This window comes from Argiope bruennichi, chromosome 6 (assembly GCF_947563725.1).
Source record: "Argiope bruennichi chromosome 6, qqArgBrue1.1, whole genome shotgun sequence".
Lineage (NCBI taxonomy): Eukaryota > Metazoa > Arthropoda > Arachnida > Araneae > Araneidae > Argiope > Argiope bruennichi.
Genome location: NC_079156.1, coordinates 19,456,630 through 19,482,561, shown reverse-complemented (window position 1 = coordinate 19,482,561; position 25,932 = coordinate 19,456,630). Strand labels below are relative to the sequence as shown.

The following is a 25,932-nucleotide window of genomic DNA, read 5'->3' as shown; positions in this document are numbered from 1 at the left end:
CTTTCAATTAGCAAATGTTTTGGCTTTTATATTTTAATGAATTTGGTTCTAATTTTTATGATCTTGTGTTGATTGGTTTTGCTGTGATCTTAATTGGATTTTAGAAAAAATTTGGAAATGATTTTGCTTGTTATGGTATAATTATTTTAATCTTATGATACTAATTTTATCTCCAAAACCTCAATTTCCTGGGATTTTCGGGTCACGAGGGGTCAAATTGTTGGTCAAAGTCAGACCCCTCACAGAAAAAATCCCTGGTTTGAATCCCTGCCTGAGGGTGACCCTTGAGAAAGTCTTCAGGCCAGATTCCTTATATCTTTCTTTTTAGTTCCTTGGCTTTAAATTAATATTTATTTTAATTTGGTTGCTTATTCATTTGTCATGTAAAAACAGCAGGAGAGTTTTACAAACGACCAAAAATTAAACTATCTATTTTACCAACTGATAATTTTACAAAAAAAAAAAAAAAAAAAAAAAAAAAAAATGCAAAATTATAGTTATATTTCTTGAAGTTATATGCATTGGTTACATTTCATATTCATAAACTTTGTTGAGTTTCATATTTTACTAAATTCAGCTTATATAATTGGCATAGCTGATTATTTAATTCGTTAAAAGTCACGCCTTTATTACCTTCCTTCCCGTTTGGCTCCTTGTCTCCGACGATGTTCAGAATAATCTTACACACAAGATGTTTAGCGTGTTTTGGTGCAACCCACTAAAATATTTTAATAAGGAAATGTAAGCACATTTATAAATATAATTCTATTTTTCTTTTTTATATCGTATTTTATATTGTCAGTCACCAGCGATTGTCGCGATCTGCATGAAAAAGTTAACGTCAGCCACCATCAGTGGCTAAAGCTGTCTGAACATAAAAAGTGTCAATCATTAATGACTGACATATTGCTTAATGTGTTAATTGTATACTTTTGTATGCAACGTTCTGTTAACTCTGAAGGATTCCGCCAGTCGATGCGGTTTGTTCATCTTAATTGGGCTCTCTTTATAATGTAGAGCAATTCTTTAACAAAGCTTTCACCTTGCTCTGAAAGCTCCTACTTGTTGATTTTTTTTTTTCCCCTTGCTTTGGTGTGTCAATAGTCGGTAAAAAAAAATAATTCTATGCAAAATGTACAAATTGTGGAGTTTTTTTGCATATGGCAGTTTAAATCCTCCGACATTCATAGGAATATACCAAAACCTGTTTAAAGTTTCATTGCCTGCACAGTGAACAAATTTACATTTCATTAGCATGTGAGGTCTTCTGCACTGAGAATGATTCATATGATAATGAACTGAACTGACATTTGGATATAATTCATCATTAAAGATCATCATATAAGGGAATTATTATGTACTCAAACAAAGCTTTAAACTTTCTTCTATACAATGTCTAAATATTTTGACCTATAATTGCTTATAATGAAACTATAACCATTAGTAAGCTGGATAATAATTTTAAATTACTTCAATATGTGATCATCCTAAGAACAAATAGATGAAAACAGAAATATTAAAGAATAAAATGGAACAATACTATTGCAGGAATATTCACTTTTAATAGAAAACAAATGCTTATGTACAGTCTTTTCCATTTAAAAAAGATTTAATCTTTCAGAAAAATAGCTATGAATTTTCAAAAACTTGCAACAACTTCTGGAAGTCTTCTTCTAATTTTAGCAGTTCTTTTTCTTTCTCCTCGATTGCAAGATTTGTAGCTTTCAAACTCTTTAAAAAAAGATCAAAACATGGTAGGATTACAAACATTTAAAACCAATGGAAGAAATTGAAAAAAAAAAAAGAAATAATAATAATAATAAAATCATGTGCAATCTTTTTTTTTTTTTTTTTTTTTTTTTCAATATCTTTTTGAATACATAGGGTATATACTTTCATTGATACTCAAAAACTAATTTCTAAAAGAAAAGAAGCCTAATTTTTCATAGTCCCTTGATCCTATTTAGTTAAATGTTCTGGACAGATTAACATTTTAAATATAATAAAAAAAAGCTCCAATTGATTGATTTTATAGAGCTATGAATTTCATCCTTTTCAGCCAATCAAAAACATCCTTGAAATAAATTTAAATTCTGATTGGTACACCTTCCAATGAGGCAGCCATTCATCTAGTTGTAAACTGTCTAAAATAGTGATACTGGAAGTGCTTGATCAATTTCAGCCACAGAAATATGACCTTTTTTTATTTAAAATGTTAATACATCAAGAATATTTTACAGGATATCTTTCATCGGATCAGAAGACTGTATAACAATTTAAACATTGTAATTTTTTTTATAAGTACATTAATTGTTTCAAACAATACATTTTTTTACATCATTTAGAATTTTATTCCATGTGGAAATATATGTCTATTTCAAATGATTAAGAAATTAATTATCGAGTTACAATTAGTACATGACATAGTGAGAGAAATTGGTTGTCTAATCATTATATTTACCAAAACACTGTATTTTCAAAATAAAAGGATTTAATCGAAAAGTAACCTTTAACATGTTTTTATAGAATGTTTGCAACATCAGCCTTGCCTTCAAATAAGCAATACTTAATTTCCCCAGGTAGATAGCATCATATTTATTGATGACTAATCAATTAAAGTACAGATAAAATTCATCTCATAAATAATGGATATGGCAGCGGCTAATCAACAATATTCAATACATAATGTGTTGCAAAGAATAATTGATATTTGATTGAATAACAGAAGGGGAGAATATTTTGATCCACAAACAAGATGAATGCAAAAAGAAAAAATCCTTACAAAACAAGAAAGGAACTGCAGTAGATTCTCAAGGTAAAAACTTCTACAAAAAGATGTTGGATTTCCACATGTTTCAAAAATGACCATTAGTGCACAATAGTCTCAACTGGTAACGATGTAACCATTGTTAGACGAATAACTTTGCTTCCATCATTTTTCCTTAACATCTGAGGTTTTACTTTTAAAAAGTGATTAACTATTCATGATTCAAAGTACTCTCCATCATTAGCAACTACTTTCTCCCATCTTTTTTGGCAACTGTCGGATATCACTTCAAAAAATGATGTTTCTTTTGAAGTGATCCATGAATTGATCCATTTTTGAACTTCTCTTAACAGTGGAAATGTGGAATAGACAAGCCATGTGTAATGGATTGAAACAAATGATAGAGCAACGTCTTTGTAAATATGGCAAGAAAAAAAGTTATATAAAATATTTTTTTTTATAAAGGTTTATTATATATTTTTCTACATTTAGATTCCTATCAATTATTTATTTACAGTTCAAACTGAAAAAAATTGAATGACTTTGTTCAGATCTTAGAGTTGGCAGATTTTATTTTTGAAGTAACAATGATTATTTTTAAAATTTATGAGTAGTTTTTTTTTTTTTTTTGTAATTTGTAAATTTTTATATAATCTTCTGTTAGTATTACCAATTATTGTACTTTACATATACAAATTCTATTACAACTTTTAAAGCATTTTTTAATAACAGATTAAGAATATTTCTCGTACCAATTTTTTTCCCCCTATTTAATGTAACTTTAAAACAACATTTGTAATAATAGAAAATTTGTAATACTCAGTGTTAATTAAAAATACGACAAACTAATTGCAGAAAAATAAAACTATTTTCAATTAACTAAACCCTTATCTATTCAATTGAAAATACCATAAAAATGTATAAAGGGCCTATACTTACAGGTTTCAATGAATGATATGCTTCACACTTATTTTCCAAAGTTTTTAGACGTTCTTCCATATCTTTAAGTTTCTACAGTTTGATTTTTTAAAAAAGAGAATAATCAAGAATAGTAAAAGCTATAATAAATTTCATAAAATGAATCAACAGCAATAAATGATTCTATATATTATATAATCACCTGTCCTATTATAATAACATGTTTAGAAATAAATCAGTATAAAAAATACTAAAAAATGAAAGTTTCAGATTTAATTTGAAATTTTAAACAGGAGAAATTAGCACAAATATCATTTATGCAATAAATGTATTCTGATTTAAATGAATATATTTAAAATGTAATAATTTATTTTTGAATAGGAACTAATTCTCTTGATTTATATGCTGGCTAATTCTATTGGTGGACTGTGGACTAATTCTATTGATTTATAATTAGACTGATTTACTAAGAGAATCAAGAAACCTTCAAAATTTTTATAGCATACCAGCTTTAAAGAAATAATATATATACTTAAAAAGAAGAAATTTTGTCATTTTTTTAACTTAAAATTTAATGCAATGATTATTATAAGTTACTCATCAATTAAAAAGAGATTGATTTAAAAATGTTTTATTTTCTTGTACACAAAGAAAATATTTTACTACCAAAATATTCAACTTCCAGATTTTGAGAAATCTATACATTTTACAACCCCTTGAGACTGAAGAGATAAATTTTAGATTTATGTCTCTCTATTTGAGTGCATGTGAACATAACTCAGAAATACAACCTAGATGGGTGGAATTTGGAGCATGCCTTTCACACTAAAATTGTATATTTCAACATACTTTGGATGAAATCTTTTTATACCTGCCTGTATGCATGTGAATGAAATAATTTAAAATTACAAAGTGATGAAATTTAGAATATGATTTAATTTCCAAAATTTAATTGACATCCTTTGTCCATCATAAATCCATCAACAAGTTGCTGACTTATTTATATGCGCATATGTGTAACTGTAAAAATACAATTATTTACAGTTGAATTAAATTAAATTCAAAATGTGATTTTGTCATCAACATCATATACACCTATCAAATTTTGGATCTATCAATTCAAGGAAGCAATCCAAAATCCTTCCATATTTGGTTTCCTTCACTATACTATAAAGAAGAAAACTTGCTGTACTGAATTAGTAAAGGGAAAAGTCAAGCGAAGGCACTAAATGATGTTCAATTTGAAAATTTTTATTTGAATGATATATATTTAATTTTAGAGTTACAGTACACTCCCGATTATCCGCGGAATTGGGTGGTGCGGCCGCCGCGGATAACAAAAATCGCGGATAATCCGAAAAAAGTTAAAAACGGGTATAGCAAAAGAGAAAACAGTCATTCCAACTTCGAAAAATCGTTTTATGTACAATAAAACGTAAAATAAACAGCAGGAAATGTTTAACTAACGCTTAATATTTTAGTATATCACTCAAAACGAACCTAAAATGCATTTTGTTAATGAAAACAGAAAAGTGCTTTGTATTTACGAGAGGCGTCAAGGATACACAGAAAAATTAATACATATGTACTGTTTTAATACTGTAATGTATTATGTAATTACAAAAGCATAACTGTAAAACTGCACCTTTTTGAAAAAAACAGTCAAAAAAAAAAAAAAAAAAAACTTTATGCGGTAGGCGCGGATAACCCGCCTGCGGATAATCGGGAGTCTACTGTATTTGTTCTTTTAGTATCTGCCTGGCAGGTAAGAAAATATTTCATTTATGATTTTGATAAGTATACTCTTTTGTATTTTGTGTACTCTCTAGAAAATTATAAATATGTAATATTTGTATTATTAGGGAATTTCTTTATAGTACAAAGTATTTTATATTTACAGTTAAATTTATATATAAAATTTAAATGATATAAATATTAAGATATATTCAAATATTTTATATTTGAATGATTCCAAAAAGTCACTTACTTTTGCCTTTTCAACCAAAACTGAATGACGAATTCCTTCAATTTGCCAATAATTAGCTTCATGCAATCTTTCCTAAAATAATTTTTAAATCATAAAATTTTTTATTGTTTTCCATCTAAAAAATATTTTACAAATTTACTGGTGCCGAGAAATTTGAATTTTTAAATTTCAAAATTTATTAATTGATGGTGATACAAATATAATATCTTATCCTACTTATAAAAATGACATCATCCACAGAAAGAATATCAAGAAATTGGACTTTCTAAATAAAGCAGTTAAAATCATGCAGGTTTATATAGAAGATGTTGATATTACACAATTAGGAATTACCAGATTTCACTATACTATATTTTAGAAAAAAGAAAATAATGTTATTCCATTTTCTTCAATTAAAGATTATCTATATGTTTAACCTAAGAAGACTTTAAAGAATTACTTGAATTGAATCTTCTTAATTTAGTCCATTTTGCAAAGCTGGTTAATTAAATTGTTAAGCCAGTAAGAGGAAAGAATAAAGGAAGTGAGCATTTTATATTTAATCTTTTGTTGTGGTTTTCTTGATTTTCAAATTTTTTTGAAAAAATGGATGCAAGGTAGGTTTACACCCACTGAAAAAAATTCAAAGCATGTATTTCTTTATAGAAGTTTTTATATGAACATTGAAGAAAGTAAATTTTAATTTGTATGGGCTAACTAATAAAAAAAAACATTTTAATTTTATTTATTTTTTAATTCCTTATGCATGGTTATCCAACTGAAATAATCAGCTTTTCCCCCTGAAATATAAGCTTTTCTAGCTGTTAAATTATTAACAGCCAGGAAACAGACCATTCTCAAATAAACAAATACATTTTATTATATCAGTTTGGAATGTATTTATTTTAACATTCACTTTTGGTGTTTGATAAAACTCAAAAAAAATTAATTTAATGAAAATTCAAATTACCTTCTTGTAACTTTTTTTTATACTTACAAAATGAAGTATTTTAACATTAAATGGAAATTAAATACTTACAATGCCAAATTCAACAGAAATTATTAATTCGACAAAACAATTTTAATATATACCCAACGTTGTAATATCAGAGTACTTACTGCCAATTGCAAGTTTCTGGGCTTCATACTTAGGAAATTTTGTGATAAATTAATCAGTGAATTGAAATGAACTTTTATATATACAATAGATGGAAGTAATCATACTCAGTATTACATTGGTAGATGATACTAAAAGTGATGTAGGTGATTTAAAAACATGTATAGATGATCTGATAGTGACTTTTCTTGGTTCTAGTAACCATCTAAAAATATGGATAATGTTTCACTTCAATGAATAACTTTATATAAAGATTTCATTTGAGAGGCAGAAAATTCAGATTTTATAATCTGCATCCATGCTCAATATATTTTAGGAACCTTGTGATAATTCACTTTTTTGCACTTGCATACATCCTCAATACAATTCATCCATTCATTTTCCAAAAATTTAAACTTTAACCTCAAATTTGAATTACAACAAAATTCAATTGCCATTCATTGAAATGAAACATGTTCATAAAAGCATTGCAACAATATATGTCAAGGGCATGTTTCATAATTTAGTTCCCATAGAGTTTTCTGTATAGATGCAGTAAAAATTAAAGTTACAATTGTAAATAAAATGCAAAGTTGATAGATCAATTTCAAAATTGATGTAAATCAAAGTGTGTAAAAGGAATAAATATCAACCTTTACACACAGGCAAACTATAAAATTTGACTGGATTGTTTGATATATCTGAAGTCATACTGAATCATAATGGTACTTCAAAGTTAAAAATCAGCAAAATTTTACAACCCCAGCTTTTTAAAGCAGTGAAAGTGCAATTAAATAGTTTACAAAAGATTAAAGATAATAGAACAGTACCTGCTTATAATTATTAACAGTAAAGAAAAGTCTGAATTGGAGATATTTATAAGATAAAAAGAAATGCAATTTATGTAGCTGGAATTCAAATTTAAAAGTAAAGTTTTAAAATGTAAGATTTTTATAATCGATAAAATACAATACAATGAAATGAAAATTAAGAAAATGTGTTGATCGAAAAAAATTTACAAGATAGCAATAGAGTACATTAAAAATTTAAAAAATACCAAAATATCAGGCAAACTTAAATGAAGATTTAACAAAAAGAACTAGAATAATTTTGAAAAGCAGTGTTTAAAAAATAAATTACTGCATCTGTATATATAAAAAATGTTTACAATGTCCTAGTTTTATATGATGTTTATCTCCAAAATTATCTATTAACTATTAAAAATGTTTCTATTATCTATTAATATTTATGATGTTAATTTCCAAGAAAAGCAAATATTTTATCATAATTTTAACACTGGCAAACACACTTGGCAAAATGACTTGACAAAACAATGAAACAAAAGAAGTTCATTTGTTTTACAACAATAATAAAGGCTTATACAAATTCTGTATAAAATTATTTGTGAAAAACATATCAAAATTAAAATTTAAGAAATACACAAATGAAATCAGCATCATTGCAAATCAAATTTATTTATATTTTAAGATTCAATAAAATTTATTTTTGTGAGATAATGTTACAGGAATTTATGATAAATGTTGCTTAGTTTTTAATTAACTGACTTTTGAACTTTGAAAAAATAACAGTGGTCTTCCTCTTATTTTGAAGAGTATATATAAGAAATGTCATCAAGATTAAGGGGGGAAAAAACATGTTTGTATTTAAAAAAGGAAACAAACATTCATCTTTATATGTTAAGAATGTAGTAGAATATACAGCATTTGCCTGTTCTTTTTCAAAACATTGTGAGAGACTGTAATAAAACATTGTGGGAAATTAGTCAAAGAATTATGATATATAAAAAGATAGTTAATATTAACTATGTTCAAACTATTAATAAGGATTGCACAGCGATTAAAAATTTAATCTTTGTTGTTTCATATAATTGAAAAATATTAATTTATTGGATATACTTACATTTATGCAAAAACTTTATTTCTTTTTCCTATGTCTGCTTTAGAAATAAACTATTTTAAGTTAAATGTTTGTATAAATGTTGGCAATAAATTTATTCACTTTGCACAAAATTAACAACAAAATTAACACAATAAATTTAAAAGCGAGAAAAAGTGCAAAGCAATTATGTTATTATACATATTAGATAAAAAAATATATGTTTTGAAGAACTAAATAAAATAGCATCATTTTGAAAAGTTGATTATACTACTCTTTTCAAAAATAAATTTTGTGAAAAGTAAAAGTTTATACCCCCCCCCCCCATTTTACTTAGTCAAAATGTTTAAAAGAAAAGAAACCCAAGTTGTAATAATTTGTAGTTAAAATGAAACTCGAGTTGTAATAATTGATAATTAAAATAAAACCCAAAATATTTAATCAGAAAACCCAAAATATTTAATCAGAAAATCCAAAATATTTAATCAGTTAAGGTCTGTTTCCATTTTGTGAAAAGTATAAATTTGAAGAACTTTCACTGGATAAGATTTCACTTGGTGTTTCCAATATTTCACTAAACCAAACTTATCAAATGAAATTACTTTATTCAATTCTTCAAGCCTTGGATAAAATCCATCAATGGTCATTTTGTCTCTGCACAGATAGTTTTATATGGTACCATTATATTCATACCAAAACCATTACCATGAATCCAAGATAAGTATATACAGCTTCCTAACATATGACAAATTATAAACACAATTTCATCAATAATCACAATTTCAACTTTAATAAAGTTATTTAATGTTTTCATCACTTTTTTTTATCAGTATTTTAATTTTCATACTCTCCATAGTTTGAAAAGAATACCTGCTATGGTAGAATTTTTGTATGTGTGTCCTATGAAAAGACTAAATTATTTTTCTATAAACAATTCTAAAAATTTTTTATATATTATTTCAATAAGATGACAACTGATTTCAAATAAATTCTACCAATTCACCAATAAAATATGACAGTCCTAACATATAAATTTCAAGTGAAAATATATTTTAAAACTGTACATCCTCAATACAACTTTTACTTTAACTCATTTCATGCTAAGATGGAATTTTATAAATGATTTTCTCTTCACTTTCTAATGTGCAACATTATAAATTTTGTACACAAGTGTAATTTTAATAAGAATACACTATTTTGATTATTTTTTTTAGAATTTGATTAGTTAACTACTTAATTTGATTAAAATTCAATATAAAACCCACCGAGCCATTTGAAGGCAAATTTGACAGCAACAACAACAAACAAAAAGAAAAAAAGAAAAAAAAGAAAGAAAAAAAAGGAACAAAAATTCTCTTTTTTAGTACATTATAGAAGTGTATTTTAAAAACTGCTTTCATTCAGTTCATTTTAGAACATTTTTTCCTCCCTACACATTTTGTCAACATACTTATAATTTGAAATTTAAAATAAAATCACTGTTTCTTCAATGACAGAGCTTTTCTGTAATGATACTGTCTTTTTCAGTGAAGAATGAACTAATGGGAAGTTTCATTGCTTCCAAAGAAAGTGAAATTCTTAAATGCAAACTATAATATCCTTCATCCAAAAGACAGTTTACATAGCTACTTTGATAGTAATGATTAGGTAAACTTCAAAAAGTTTCCCTTTCAAAATGTTGAAAATTAATACAACAATAGATTGAGAAATCCAACTGCACCAAACCAGTCCCTATAGTTATCTGGCAAATGGGAATTAAAGAAAAAACAAGTCATTGCATGAGAATCATTTTGAGCAAAATAAATAATGGGCTTTACTCAGTTTTTAAATGACATTTTGCATATCTATTATTTTTAACTGCCTGTATAATTTTATATATTTTGATAAATTCATATTTCTGTTATTAAAATCTGTTTTTTTCCCTTCTTTTTTTATGTATCTCCATTAGTCTGATAGTCCTCTAATTTTATATCAGCCAGATATCTGAAATCTATTGTATTTTAAATTGTAATGATAATTTGTTAAATCATAATAGAGGAAAAAATTATTTTTGATATTTTAATTAAAAACAAGATTTGGTGGAAATTTGACAAAAATATAAAAATAAAATTGACATACTTGGCTCTTCTTAATCATTTCTTCCAAATTGCCTTTCTTTCCATCAAAATATGCCATACCTTTCATAATTTCAGAGTAGTGAGATTTCTGCATTTCAACAATTTTGGTTAATGACTTCAAATATCTATTTAAAAAGAGAAAAAAAGTCATATTAGTATATTGTGGTTTTTTATAGGATAAAGAAATGTTATATAATTTCCAGGGGAGATCATGATTAATACATACGGACAAAAAAAGAATACATTTGTTCACACAGAACACAAGAGCGAAAGTGAGGGAAGTTTTCTCCTTGGTACTTTTACAAAGAGAGGTATATATAGGAATTCTTATAGGAATTTCTTTGCACATATTAATTTAGGAAAGAGAATCTTAGATATCTGTGGATGTTATGCTGTGGGCTTTAAAGATTCTTATCCCTGAGAATTACAGACTCAGCAATTTTTAAAATGCATATTAGAAATAATTAAATAAAAAAGTGGGATTTGGATCAGGAAATAAGAGAACCTTTTAAAATATAGTACTGTGGATTAATTTAAATAAAAAAATAGGAAATTGATTAGGATAAAAATTAGTTAAAAGGTATCATTACATGTATATTAGAGATATAGTTTCATACATCAGATATATTATCAAAAGAATTTCAAAGGAAAAACTTTTTTCATGCTAATTCACTTTTATTAACTTCATATTTTTCTACATTACACTTGCACAAAAAAATCTAATACACAAATTCGAAGTAATTCCCTGTTTTATCTGCTTCTCTTGTTTTGAACATTCCCTAATTTAAAATACAATCAAAAAATAGAATTAAGACTAAAAAGCAAATAACAAAAAAAATGTGTCCTTTTTCCAGAAATTGAAATTTTTTTACATCGAAAGCAACATCAAAAACTGAATAAGTCATTTATGTAAGGGAGGAAGTTGTAAATATTACAAAGTCAATTCATTTAGAAATTTCAATCAATGGCTTATTAATCTCTTATAACAAAAAGCAGATGGTCAGTAAGGTACTAGAAATACATAAGAAAATTGCAATGCCTATAATAGATATACACTTCAGACCCATATCCACCAAAAAAAGTAGGCCTCACTTTATTTGAAATAGAGTTATAAATTTAGAAGACAATAGATACCAATCAGAAACATTTTTTTTCCCCCTTAAAGCAAAGATTATCCTTGAAAGGCACCACAAGTAACTGAATGTGAAATTATATAAATGAGCAAATTCTCACCTTCCTGTGAGATAGCAATGATGTGGGATTAAGCTATATATTCTCCGCTGATGAAATATACCTTTCATGGGAGAGGCTTGAATTAAATATGGTATTGACAGTTAAGAAACAATTCCCACTAAGCTACTGCAATAATAATCCACCTACCTAAATACTCTGGATACTTACGTAGGCAGGGGTGACTCCATAATGATTACAAAGCAATGAATTAAAAAATATCACATAGTTGAAAAAATTTGAAGTCAGAAAAAAGATATCGGAGTTCAGGAGAATTTGCTAAGTTTTTTTGTTTTTTTTTTAAACGCTATCAACAGTGAAATTATATTTATGAAAGAAACTTAGATTCTTTCTTTTTATTACATATTTTTCTCAATGACTGCTTACCAAGGCCTAGTCTCTAAATTAATGAAACATTGCATACATTTATATACAAAACTGAGCTTCAACTTAAGCTTATCCAACTGAGTTTTTCATTAGTCCTACTTGTCCCATAAATTCAGGGTATTTACTATAGTGAACTTTCAATTCTTACCATGCATATCTAGTACATAGTTTTGGTATTTCATGCCATGGGAGATGCAACAGTTATGGTCATAAAAATTACAAACAGTTACAAGTCAAAATTATTTACAGTAGCCTAAAAAAATACTACCAATAAAGTTTGTAAATAATTTAATATTCACTGATGCTCTTCTTTGTTGCAAAATTTTGATGGAAAATAATAATCCTTAATAGTGAACAGTACATTTCATTTAAATATAATTTTCACATATTTAATATTTTGACATAAGTCTGGCATATTTTTTTGTAATAATCCACTATCCACTATCTTATGAAAATAAGTATATATGGTATTATTAGTCCAAGTTTCATGGCAGTGTTTACAGTACATTTTATATTAATACTGCAAAAAGTCTTACACGATGTAATGATTGAATTCACATACAACATTCGAATTTAAACAATTTTAGTAGCAATATTCACGTTTTTTGCAAAAAGCCTTTGGAATTTTTTTAAGAGGAATGTTCAGTGAATATATAAAATCTTGTTAATACCAAGGGTGACTATGAACGTATCTCAAAAATCTGGAAAATTATTTGGTGAATGACACAGTTGAAATAAATAGGGTTATAAAAAAAACACATAGGTGGCACATGTTTCCAAACAATTTACTTAGCAAAATAAAATGTAAATTTTAAAAACATTAAAATTTAATTTATGCTTTACTACATTATTCATTTACTTTTTCCGATTTTAGAAGATTAAAGTTACAAAATGTTAGGAATTATGTTAAATAATGCAAGTATTCAATTGATTATTTTTAGGCAAGAATGGGCTTTTATTTATATTATTTATCATAAGTTAAAAAAAAAAAAAACTCTCTAAAAAAGATTTTGAAAGAAACTTTTTCTCACCTAGAAACTTTACAGGTATTTCTATTAAATAAAAATAAAAGGTTTAGGTTATCAACAACTAAAGATATTTTATATTCTTTTTGATATATCATTTATATACATAAATGATATATTTCCTTTAAAATATTTCAGAAAGAAAATTAGCACAATTCTTAGGTTTGTAAAAGTAAAGAGACAGAATTCTGAATAGATCTAAATTACAAACATTCTCTGTAGTACCAAAAGTATCAAACCACTAATTACAGATTTATGCTTATTATGGAATTAACATCTTGTACATTCAGAAATAATATGTAAAATTTGTTGCTTAACCTTTGATAATTTAGTATAGTATATTAAATGGCCTTTGAGAAGAAATTGTTGAATGACAACAAATATTTTCAAATGCTTGAACACAGGCCTTGAAGATATACAGAGTGTTTTTTTTTTTAAACGGACAATACTGAGAGACCTCTGTAGCTCAAACTATCAGCCGCAAAGCCACCAAATTTTGTACAGGGACTGTTGACGACATGGGGAAAAGGAATCCACGAAAAAAATAGTTCGGAAAGTTGCTGATAGGGGAAATGTGGCACTTTTGATCAAAATTTTAAGTTTAACTGTACGATAAAATTTAAAAAGCTACAAAAACAGATAAATGATTAACAAAGAATTGATTTTTCCATAAATGTGCTTTATTCGAAAAAATAACTTCTGTAAATGATTACAAATTTGAAAAAAAAAAAAAAAATGAGATTCTATTTGACTTCCTTTTTATTCTTTGTTCCTTTGTTTTTATTCAGTTGAATCATTTTCCCGGGGAAGACATCAGCTATTTTCAATGTAACCTCCATTTTCTTGGACTAGGCATTGCATTTTGTCCACTGTACTCTCTACAGCTGAATGCAACATTTCAGGAGGCATGTTCATAACAATCTGTGTTACATTTTCCTTTAAAACTGATAAGTTCGAGACTCCACCAAGATAAATCTTCGATTTTAAATAACCCTACAGAAAAAAGTCATATGGGATTAGATCCGGCTAGCAAGGTGGTCATGCAACACGAAAACAGCGATTAATGACTCTTTCTTCTGTAAAGTGATGGCGCAACAATTGCTGTATGGATGTACCAATATGTGGTGGTGCTCTGCATAAAGACAATTTTACCTAAGCATTGCCTTTGCTGAAGTTGTGAGATAACAAAATTACTCAACATATCATAATACCTTTAAGCGTTACAAATTTTTTTAAAAAGTAAAAAATTTAGGAATTCTACAGTCAATCATCCTTTCTTCAATTTAATATCATAGTTGAAAGAAACTGCACAGCAAACAATCAACAATGCAACATAAAGTAATTAATATAGAAGGAAAAAATTAAATGTAAATAAACCTGACCAAGAATCTTTTCAAATCAAATAGTACAACAAGTCAATTTTTAGCAAAGTATTGGATGTTAAGTTTAAAACAAAATAATTTAAAATCCTTATAATGAAAATTAAATTAATATAAAGGAGAAAGTATACAAAAAAAAGAGCAATTTTTGGCAGAAATTTGCATACTGTCCTGACAGAAAAATGAAAATACAGACATATACCTTCTCAGTTTCTCATTCATCTTTATGGTATTTTTTACCTTGTGGCTGAAAATCGACATATAATGACTAGAAATAAACTCTTTTTCTGCCTTTATAAATTCTTTATCTTCAATTTCAGTCATAGCTAAAAGGAAACTAAAAAATAAATAAAATATATAAATTAAAGAATTCTTTTATGTAACTAATAATAAGGAAAATTGTAATAATTATATATATGTCACAAATATAATTTTGTATCATCAGAAACTAATAAAGTTTTCTATGAATTACTACAATACAGAAATATTATTACATTAATATATAAATTATAAAATGCATTAGAAATATTATTTATTTTTGTTTCATATTTTTTACTTCACATATACTATAACATCATTATTACTTTCATCTTTCCAGATAATAAAGGAAAAGAGTGTATTTCTGTTGAAGCACTGGTAGGAGACACAGTTTGAGCACTAGCTAACTTTTTCATAAAACAAAATTTGGGAAGAAGATTTAAAAAAAAATGTTTTAATAAGCATCTCTCTTAAGCATAAGCATACTCTTAATTAATTAAAAATTTAGTCAGAATTTGGTGTTATCCTGCAATTACTTTCTAAAACTATTACTGAACAAAAACATTTCACCAGCATTTTAAAAGCCAATTAATTTATCATCCAATAATTTTAATAGTACAAATTTTATTTTTCTCCTCTAGAATTTAGTTTCTTACATTTATGAGGAAGAAAGATTCTGTTTATTAATCTACATGCAGAATGAGAAAGGAAAGTTCCAGTACTATGAAAGATAACATGCAATTAGAAAATATATTACTTAGAAAATCACACTTTTGCTTGTACTGTGATGGCATGGAATTAAACTTTAAAGAAACAGCAAGAAAAGAAAAAGAGCATAATTAAGAAACATTACAACTTCTATTTGAAGCATCTAGATTATTTATAAAAAAATTTCAATTTCAATATGTGCATCATGGAGAAACTGTTGAATCATTAAAAAAAATTAAACTTTTTTTCTTTATTGAATATTTTTTATTTAAAATTAGATATTTTTGTTTTAAAAACATATAACTTTTAAATAGGGGAGAAAATATTAGTTAAGTAAGAAAATATACATTGAAACTGTGATAAAATAACATTACAACTTCTAATTTTTAAATTTCATTGTTCTACAAGAAAACCTGAAGTTTGGCATGAGTGTATGTATAGAATAAAAGTAGAATATTAACAAATTGATAATGGAACTTCTCATTATTATCTATAGGATTATTATTAGACAGGTTTGGCAAGTTACTCACAATAGATTTGGTAATAAATATACACTTTTTTCCTAATTTGCAAAGATTTTTCTACTGCATAGTAATCATTGCCTCTTTCTGTAAGAGTGTATTATGAAATAAAATTTATGTACATTATTTTGACTATACTTCTATTGAGAATGACATAACCTTAGTTGCAACGAGATATCAGAAAAATAAAAACTTCAAAGCTAACGAAAGGTAATGGAATGAAATAAAGAAATTCATTAAACTAGGCAAATCATAATTTGCATGAATTTTTAAATAATTTTTAATTTATTTATTATTTCATTAAAAACCCTCATAATAGTTATATATTTATTTATTTTTGCTGCATTTAAATAAAGCTTGGCATCTCTTATTAAAATAAAAGGATAACTCAGAATAAATTAATTTAAAAAAAAACACAAAAATATATATCTAAGCTGAACAATTAAAATATATTTAACATCTAGGCTTGAATTGAAATCTATGTAGATTATCATCAATTTAGAACTTTAATAGATGCAATTGTAGAAATAAACAAGAATTCATTATTTATTAGGAATAAATATAAAAATTCAAGCATCACAAGATTAAGAGATAAATATCAAGTTAACTAAAGTATGTGATTTTCTAATAAGATAATTTAAATCAGAAAAGTTTCAAATATACAAAAAAAAAAATTAAATTTAAACATTACTTTAAATATTCACTAACAAGGAAGATAAAAATTACTAGTACTTATTATCTAATACAGAACAATTGGAAAACAACAAACATACTTAGAAGGGCTAGGCTCTTTTAGTTTCATTTTTTCAGCCATAGAAGCTAATCTTTGAACTCTTCCATACGTTTCAGAATTTAATTGAATAAAATCAGTAACCAGCTGTAATTCCTCAACTGTAAAGAAATGAACTGTGAAGAAAGAACAGTTAATAGAATAAATCTTGCAATATATTATCTTTAATATTAGTCCTTAAGAGGCCCAACAGAGTACATTTACATTCAAAATCAAGAAGAGTGGTCTCTGCAAAATTTTCTTGGATACTCTCTAATAAAACTATTATTCCAATTCCCTTGCATAAACTAGTGGAAACAGGGCAATACCATGAATGCCTTGAATGTTCAGATATTTATTTTTAATCCCATGCATGACAGAGATTAGATTCCCTGGGTATTAATGGAAGCCAATATGAATGTAATAACTGTGTAGCATTGGTACATAATAATAACATTTATCTTTGATGTTTATTTAGCATTTTATTAAATACTTAGTTTTTAGCATGCAACCTTCAACAAATTTTTACTTAGATACTAATCACAGACATATGGTTAATACACATGTACAAAAAAAAACAAATATGTATTTTGGGCAAGAAATTTCCTTTGAATGTACTATACTAAAAATTTGAAAGAAATCTACAAATTTGAGGTAAAGACCACATACCAAATTTCAAGCTAAAGTTTAATTTATTACATACCAAATTTCATTTAAGTTTTTTTTTTTTTTTCTTTCTTTCTTTCTTTTCTTTTAGCTTGGTGTTTTTGAGTTGACATAAAGACATAATACTAAAAATGCATTTTCAAATTCAGGAGACTCTGAAATATGAAGATTCATCAAAATCTCCAGTTTGTATATGAGAAAATAAAAATTCCTTAACTTTTAAAACAATGCAAAATAAATCTTTACAAGTCACAGATATTTAAAAAAATATGTTACAAATGAAATAAATGAAGAAAAGGTCAAAATCATATAGGAGAGTATTTCCAGAAAGATATATAAACAAATACAACCTAAACATGAAGTTTCTAAAAAATTGCAAATTTAATAACAAGTTTCTATGATTTTTGATAATTTACCAACCAAAAAAAATTTTAGGAGGTATATTTTAACCATATAGACTTATGGACAACTGTTAGTGAGAAAAGATTAAAATTCCTTATAAAATCACATAAAAAAAATTAAATGATCTGCATCACCAAATTTCCTACAAGAACAAATCGATGAATTTAACAATCTGAATCTGAAAAGACAGTTAGGAAAGGGATCATGGCCAGTAACAAATCAAATCAGAGTTTGATGTGCAGTGTTAGTATTATTAGTTAGTGCATTTCGGGAAAAACTCTCTTGCATGCACCAAAGTGTCAGAATTATTCCAGGTAGAAATATCTTCGAAGTCATATTTGGCATATTTAAAACTTCTTCACAACTAAAATTTTCCTATAACAGTTGGTCAGCTCCATCTCTGGGTCAGTAGCATGTACTTGCACCCAGGTGAACTTAAACAAACCAATTTGACCAAAGAATATTTTCTTTAATGTTTAAAACAAATCTTGATTTAACAAGTTAAAAACAAAACACAAATTCTAAACAAACAATCAAATATATATATATATATCCTAATACTGTTCTCCAAGGCCTAATACAAAGTAAAATTAATTGTAGAAAATTCAGCTCGGAAAACAGAATCATAATGATTTAATTCGAAACAAGAAAAATGGATTGATGCACATCTAAAATTCAACATTGTCACAAAACCTTAAACCTTGTATTCTAAGAGATCCCCAACTGGCGAACTCAAATTTAAGATTCTATTTTGGCAATCAATGATTTTAATATCTCTAATAATCATTCAAAAGATCTGGGTCACAAATATCTAATTTTTATTTTAGATATAAAATTTAGAATTTTGAAAATTAAGACAGCAATATGTTAGAAAGGAATACCCAAGATAACATTAAAAACACTATTTGGAAACATTCAAAAGAAACTGAAAACTCAGAAAAAACTCTTCATACAGTATGCATTCTAATAATTTATACTGCAAATAGGGTCTAGCCCTAAACACTAATACAATAAAATAGAATCTTCTCAATTATTATGAAATACCAAAATTTAATGTTAAGGGAAGAAACTCCTCACCCAGTACCAAAATGCTATCAAATTTGGAATATATATACATATGACACAAGTTAGGATTTTTTTTTAAAGCTAAATTTCATAAAATAATGAATTGTGCCAAAAAACATCAAAAAGTAAAATAAAAATGATTAATTCAGCAATAAAATGAATAAATTTATACAAAAAGCATTTGGTATCAAAAGCATTCTTGAATTACATAGAAGGAAATAATCAACCTCAAGAATGATAAAATTCAATTCCGAAAACACTGAAATTCGTGCATCTGCAGAAATGTATGTCTATATATCTCATAGAATTTTTTATGCAAATCACGAATGTGTTATGACCAAGTCCAAAGATTATCTATTGTCAAATCAAAATATTTTAGCGATTCAGCAATTTTTTAAAAAATTTATTAATTAAAAAATGTGGTTCCATAGAAAAAGAAAATAGAAGAATGTTCAGATATATTTCTGGATGATTCTGAGCAGAATGCCAATGCTTGACACTTGTCTAATGATGCTTTTAAACAATTTAATTTGTATGAGACACAGATATTTTTTTTTTGTTTTGTTTTCATCAATAATATTTCTAGTCTTATGATATATAACAATAGCCCAGGTTGTTGGCAAATGCTTGCAAGTAAAATAAATCATTATTCATCTCTAAAATTAAAGTTCCCCAGGAAAGTAAAATTTTATCTTTATGTACAACCTTAATAAGTCTTATTTCTTAGGATATCATTTGATAATATATCTGCTTTCAGTTAATAATGCACAACCTACTTCAATAAAACATATCCTTCAGGATAGGAAACAAGCAAAAATAGGTTAGAAAGGAAAGAGAATTTCTTAAAGCATAGGGCATACATGAACCACAGAAAAGGAAGCACACATCTAAAACCCCAATATGCATATGCTTGGCCCTAAACATCCAAAGGAATTGAAACATCCAAAATCCTGAGAAATTTATTTAGTTTCAAAAATGTACTAGATTTATAACAAATGTGGATATTAAAAACACTTGTGTAGTTGATAATGATAGAAAAAGATAACATGCATTTGGATATCGAACAATAATAGTTTTTAATTTAAAAAAAATTATGAAATATATTTACAACTTCTTATCAATAAGAAAAAAATTACTTTTATTTAAATATTTATGACACAAAATATTTTATATACATTATTTATTTCAAGACATTTCATAGAATCTCGAAAAATTTCTTCCAATGAAGTATATATGGAGGCCGATTTTAAATTAACACCAAAATGAAATCCACACAGAAAACAGGAGAAAAGTTTCTGACAACAATCATTGAACCAATTTATTTCAAAACCTTAAAAAGCTAAATTATTATTTTTTTTAATTTAAAAAATAATTATGATAATTTTTAAATGAAATATAATAATTTTAAAATGAAACTATGGATCAGATCAGTTAGCTATGGATTTATATGATAAATATGTTTATCAAGTAAAATAATACTAAGCAAGAACTTTCCCTTCATAATTATATTTTTAAATCTATATTAGAATCGTTAATCTGCAACATCTGCAGAATATTAGGATCAAAGAATGTAAAAAAGCACTGTAAATACAGAGCAAGCATGTTGGTGAGGCATCAGCAAACTGGAAAGCATGTATTTCGTTGGTTCATGCTAGAAGAGGGAAAACTCTTTCTAATTTTTTACAGCATAATATGATGACATACTTCGGTTGCAACTGTATTGAGAAAAAATGAAACCAAAACTTTCACAAGTTTCATTGTTCATATTCCCTATGTGATCATATTTATGGAAGGATCAAGATAAGTTAAATAAAAGTAAATAAAACATATATTACTTTTTGCATTGTAAAAATCTCTCATATTTTCTTTAGCTTTAATTATTGCCTTTGCATCATTTTCTGCAACCTCATTTTCATTCATAACTTTTTTTAAAGCTTCAATGAATTCAGGAGTTTCATCAAAGGATGGGATATTTTCTTTTCGAAACACTTCTTTCAACCACTGCTGCATCTAAAATTATAACAATACACAAATCAAAATAAGGAATTGATTTTAAAATATTTTTATGAAATAAATTGAACATGGAAATTTAGAACAGGAGAGATATGATTTCATTAACACATGGTAAAATAGATTATTTGTAGAATATTTGCATAATTTACATAAAATTTCCTCAGTGTTGCAACAAAATGAATCAATTAACCACATAAGCAATTATGTCAGCAATCTAGTCAAAAGAATGCACAAGCACAAGTAAAACATTTACCTTATCATTATTATGCAATTGTTCTTTTTTGCTACACAAAAATTGTCGTTTCCAATTTTTAGTTTGGTATAGTCCATCCTCTTTCAACTTTAATGCATTAATTGCCATCAATGATCAGATGGTTCATCCATCATATCAATAGTATTAATTTAGTCATGTGTGTCAATTTAATTATAAAATATATTTTTAGCATGCTGAAAAAATTTATTCCTACAAAAGATCAAGAAATAAATAGGAAAAGAAAGAAAGGAAACAATGCATAGAAAATATAATAGCATTCAAGTTAACTTTTGAAAATAACTAGAATAAAATTTCCTGAATGTTTTGCACATAATGTAATAATCCTTACATTAAACTAATACACATTTTTAGATGGAACAACAATCTAAAAATATGAAACTTAATGAAGGTTACTATTTTATTTTGGCCATCCAAAATTCTAATTTAAATTACATTTTTAGATAACAATATTTAGGTAATTATAAAGATGTATTTAAGCTAATTATAACATAAAAATGATTAGGAAATAAATTGCTATGGATTTTACCTTATAAATAAGCAAAATTGTTATTTTCTTATAAAATATATATCACTAAATATATGTGGCATTCAAAGTATAAGGAAATCGAGTTCCTTTTGATTATTTTGAATCTATTTTAAATTTATCTGAAGTCCGTTTTCAAAAAGTTGAATTTTGAAAATGGATTCTATACCACTATGTTCGATTATTCAACATTATCAAACAATGTTCATTCAATACTCAGAATAGACAGCTCAACTTTTGATTTAAAGCACACTTTTCAAATAGCATAAGTTTTTCCTTGTAATAAAGCATTTTGTAACATTTCTCTCACAGCTTTACAACTTGATACATAAAAAAAATTAAGTCTAAAAATATATCAACTTAAGCCTGATTTAATTATCATTATTGCATAATTTAATTGAATAGAAAGAAAATATTTAAGCTAATCCAATCAAACCAAAAACAAAAACTTTTGTCACAAAATTATTAACCAAATATACCTATAGCTTTAGAAGTTATAGCAACAATTTAAATAATTCATGAAATAATTCTTATATGACATACATAAAATAACAGATTGAATCTAAAACTATAACTAATCTAATGCTTAAAATAAGAAAAAGAGAGAAATAAATAAAAAATTGGAGCCAATTAAAGTTTAATAGTTTTTAAAACAGTAAGTATGATTTGCCACAGTATTAAAAGACAAATTGATTCTAAAATCACAACTAATTAAACATTGAAAATCACTGAAGGAATCAATTTTGAATTTTAAAATGGTACAAAAGTTATATTTGTAAACTAAAATTCTAAAATTGGTTTAAAAAAAATTGTTTGATTTCTAATGAATAAAAACTTTTTTTAAAAAAACACTCAGATGTATATATTCCTACCCACCAAATTGTATTTCTATGAAATTTGGAAAGTTTAATAAGAAAGTTTAAAAATAAGAAAATTTCTTCTTTATTATGAATAAAGATAAGAATCAATGTTTAATGACAAAATAAAACAAATTTATATACAGAATTTGATGTAAATATATAATATTTATTTAATGCAGGATTTTTTTTTTTTCGCAAAGAATAATTATTTGAAAGAAAAAAAAATGTAATCTAAAGAATTAACTAAAAATAATCAATTCTATAATAAATTTCATTGGACAATTATTCTTTTATCAAGTAAGAAACTGACAGGATTAATTGAAATTACATTTTAAAAAATTAAATATTAACTGCAGGCCATTTATGAACTTTAACATTAACCATATGTCATTGGCAAAAATAGGCAATTTTCAGTATGAAAGAGTTTATTAGAATGTGGGGATAAGTAATTGGTATATAATTAATATGTAAGTACCAACAATTAGACACTAATTTTATTGATTAGGTCTAAATATTATCATTAGATAATATTAATATTGCGAAGTTGTAAAAAAATATTATCTTCTCAAGATGTAAAATTACAGTCCTGGAAAAGAACTGTGCAAAAATTGACAACTGTTAATAAAAAGTAACAAATCTTAAAACATATGCAATGGGTTTTACTAAACAAGATGATTTTTCATAATTTTATTAAACAACTATGGCTAAAATTAGACAAATCTCATTAAAATAGATGAACTTATGATATTCTTAGAATGATAAATTATATAGTATCAAAATATATAGACTGTTTTCCTGGTAAATTCAGAAATATATAAAAATACAAAAGTCCTCAAAAGTTTTATTTGCACACGTGTGAAATGGATTTTCTTTTTGATTTCGTGCAGAATGAATGATGTCAGATTAATGAAAGGTTCTAATACTCCTCTTTTCTCCTTCAGACTGCATCAACAGCACTAATCAGTTTAATATGAAAACTTCATACAATATTCATGATAACATTCAAAAACAAATTAATATATTGTAGTTAAATTAATGTATTTGCAAGATTTTTATTATTCTAAATCTTTACTTTATCGGATTAGTTTTTATCGTTTTTTTTTAATTTTTTTTTTTACCCTCACTGCCATATAAAAAAAGTAGAAATTAAATGTCTTGACATATCTTTTATTTCATATAAATACAAAAAAAAGTTATAAGACAGCAATATGAGATAATGTAATAATATATAAATCATACATTCTGGTTTCCGTAGAAATGAAACAATTCCTTCGTTTCTCCCATTTTTAAGCATACACACTCAAAAAAAGAAGCTGAAGAATTTAAAACAGAAAATTACAAATAACCAAATTAACTAATATTAAAATAATCTGCTAAAATCATATGGAGGGAAGCACGTACATGCACAAACACTAACACAACAGAAGTTTTTGAATTCAAAATGAAAAGGCGGCACAATTGCTGCTGCTGCTGCTTTCATCTGCACTGTTCCAAAAAAGGGCTGTTCAAAACTCATTGTATGTTTAGTTAGTATTTTAGTAAAGTATTTTAAAACAAAAGAAAACTATTATCTCTTTATAAAATTTCGGCTTAAAAATGCAAATAATTAAATATACTGTAAATGTATCTGATATCAATACATTTCTAAATTTAATCCTAATTTTTCTGTTGTTCACTATCTACTTTGCCGTCTTGCCTATTATTGAAACCAGCTGGAAAGTCTGCCCAAAACTATTTTGCATGCCCTCTAATAAAGATGCTATCCTTCCCCCCGCATAAAATTGTGGACCTGTGGCAAGATCACGAATACTACGGAGCTTGTACCTGTTTATTATTGCCTGGCATTCGCAAACAGAAGTAATGAGACATCGATCTTTGAAGTGAATTTAGCCTTTATACTGAATATAGCATGCAATCTTTGACGAATTTTTTATCGACAATTAATAGCTGGCATGTAGTTTATATACAAGCACTAGAAAATCGAATATATGTATTTTGGACGATTTTTTTAGGGCCGCTTGAAATCAACATTTGACAAGGAGTTATAACTGTAGTCTCAAAGTAATATTCCAAAATTTCATTTATTAAAGTCATTACATTTTTGAGTTAGTGCATTTACATGCATGCTGACAGATGGCCGCTTTGACAGATTTGGTTCGAAATCTCATACAAATCTTTCACTTTTGATACTAAATCCAAGAACAAAATTTCATTTTCCACAAGTCGTTGCGCTTTTGAATTATCGCGACCTTTTAGTTCCCAAATCAGCCTCGGAAGATTATTTTATACCATCTTAACATTTAAGAATTCCATTTTCAACGATTATAAGAACTATTTTGTGCTGATAAAGTCATTCTCGTTTCTTCTCCCATTACTTATATGAACATTTTTCTCTTTATTTATTTATTTATATTAAACAAATTATTATTTAAAAATGTTTCGAAAATTTTTATATACTGTGGAAATTATTTACTTTAGATGTAAGCAATAATCGTTGCTACATTTATACTGATGTAAATTTTTTTAAGAAGGTTCATTTTTAAACAATTTTAGTCTTTCCCTGTACTATAATTGGATCTATAAAGTATACCATCGCTCTTTTAGCTTAATGTTTTGCTTCCTTATAATAAAGCATTGATTTTTTCATTAAATAAAATAATTGTTTATTGGATATTTCTTTGATATATTATTAAGATCATGAAATACATTCTTCAGCATATAAAAAAATATACTACATTGCTGAATTTTTCTTCTTTTAGTTCCTATATTTTTTTAACTTGCTTTAGTTCAACAAATATGCTATTGAATTAGTTAAATAACTTTCCGTTTGCAATTATACATCACATTTCATGAAAAATATCAAAAAAATTACACAAGAGTGTAGCACAATGAGCATAACTGCACAAAGCTCCTAACCCTATAGGCGCAAGATGCTTACTAACCTTGTTACAATATTTAAAATGTCAAATAACATTGATATTTCGTAATTTAAGAAAAGCAAACTCGCAGCCAATAATCCCGACAAAACAATTAATCGTCAAAAGCGGATAGTCTCTACTAATAATAAAAAAGAATTTGTGATTTGACTCTCT

At 26.1% G+C, this 25,932-nt stretch overlaps 1 protein-coding gene across 1 annotated transcript; it reads right to left on the bottom strand.

The window, feature by feature from the left end:
* Nucleotides 1–1,542: 1,542 nt before the first annotated feature.
* Nucleotides 1,543–24,356, bottom strand: LOC129971679 (uncharacterized). The gene is made up of 9 exons (XM_056085655.1): nt 24,242–24,356; nt 24,080–24,153; nt 21,006–21,180; nt 17,042–17,174; nt 14,984–15,118; nt 10,762–10,885; nt 5,673–5,744; nt 3,707–3,778; nt 1,543–1,731 (listed from the first exon to the last, which is right to left on the bottom strand). Exons 1-9 carry the CDS (start codon nt 24,354–24,356, stop codon nt 1,630–1,632), a joined length of 1,002 nt encoding a protein of 333 aa, XP_055941630.1. The 3' UTR covers nt 1,543–1,629.
* Nucleotides 24,357–25,932: the final 1,576 nt, after the last annotated feature.

Coding starts and splice junctions, on each gene's coding strand:
- LOC129971679 (XM_056085655.1), bottom strand. CDS start 24,356: ATGAGTTTTGAACAGCCCTTTTTTGGAACAGTGCAGATGAAAGCAGCA. Junction 17,175..21,005: donor AGATTTTTACAATGCAAAAA/GTAATATATGTT, acceptor CTTTCTTCACAG/TTCATTTCTTTACAGTTGAG. Junction 3,779..5,672: donor TTTTGGTTGAAAAGGCAAAA/GTAAGTGACTTT, acceptor ATCAAACTGTAG/AAACTTAAAGATATGGAAGA.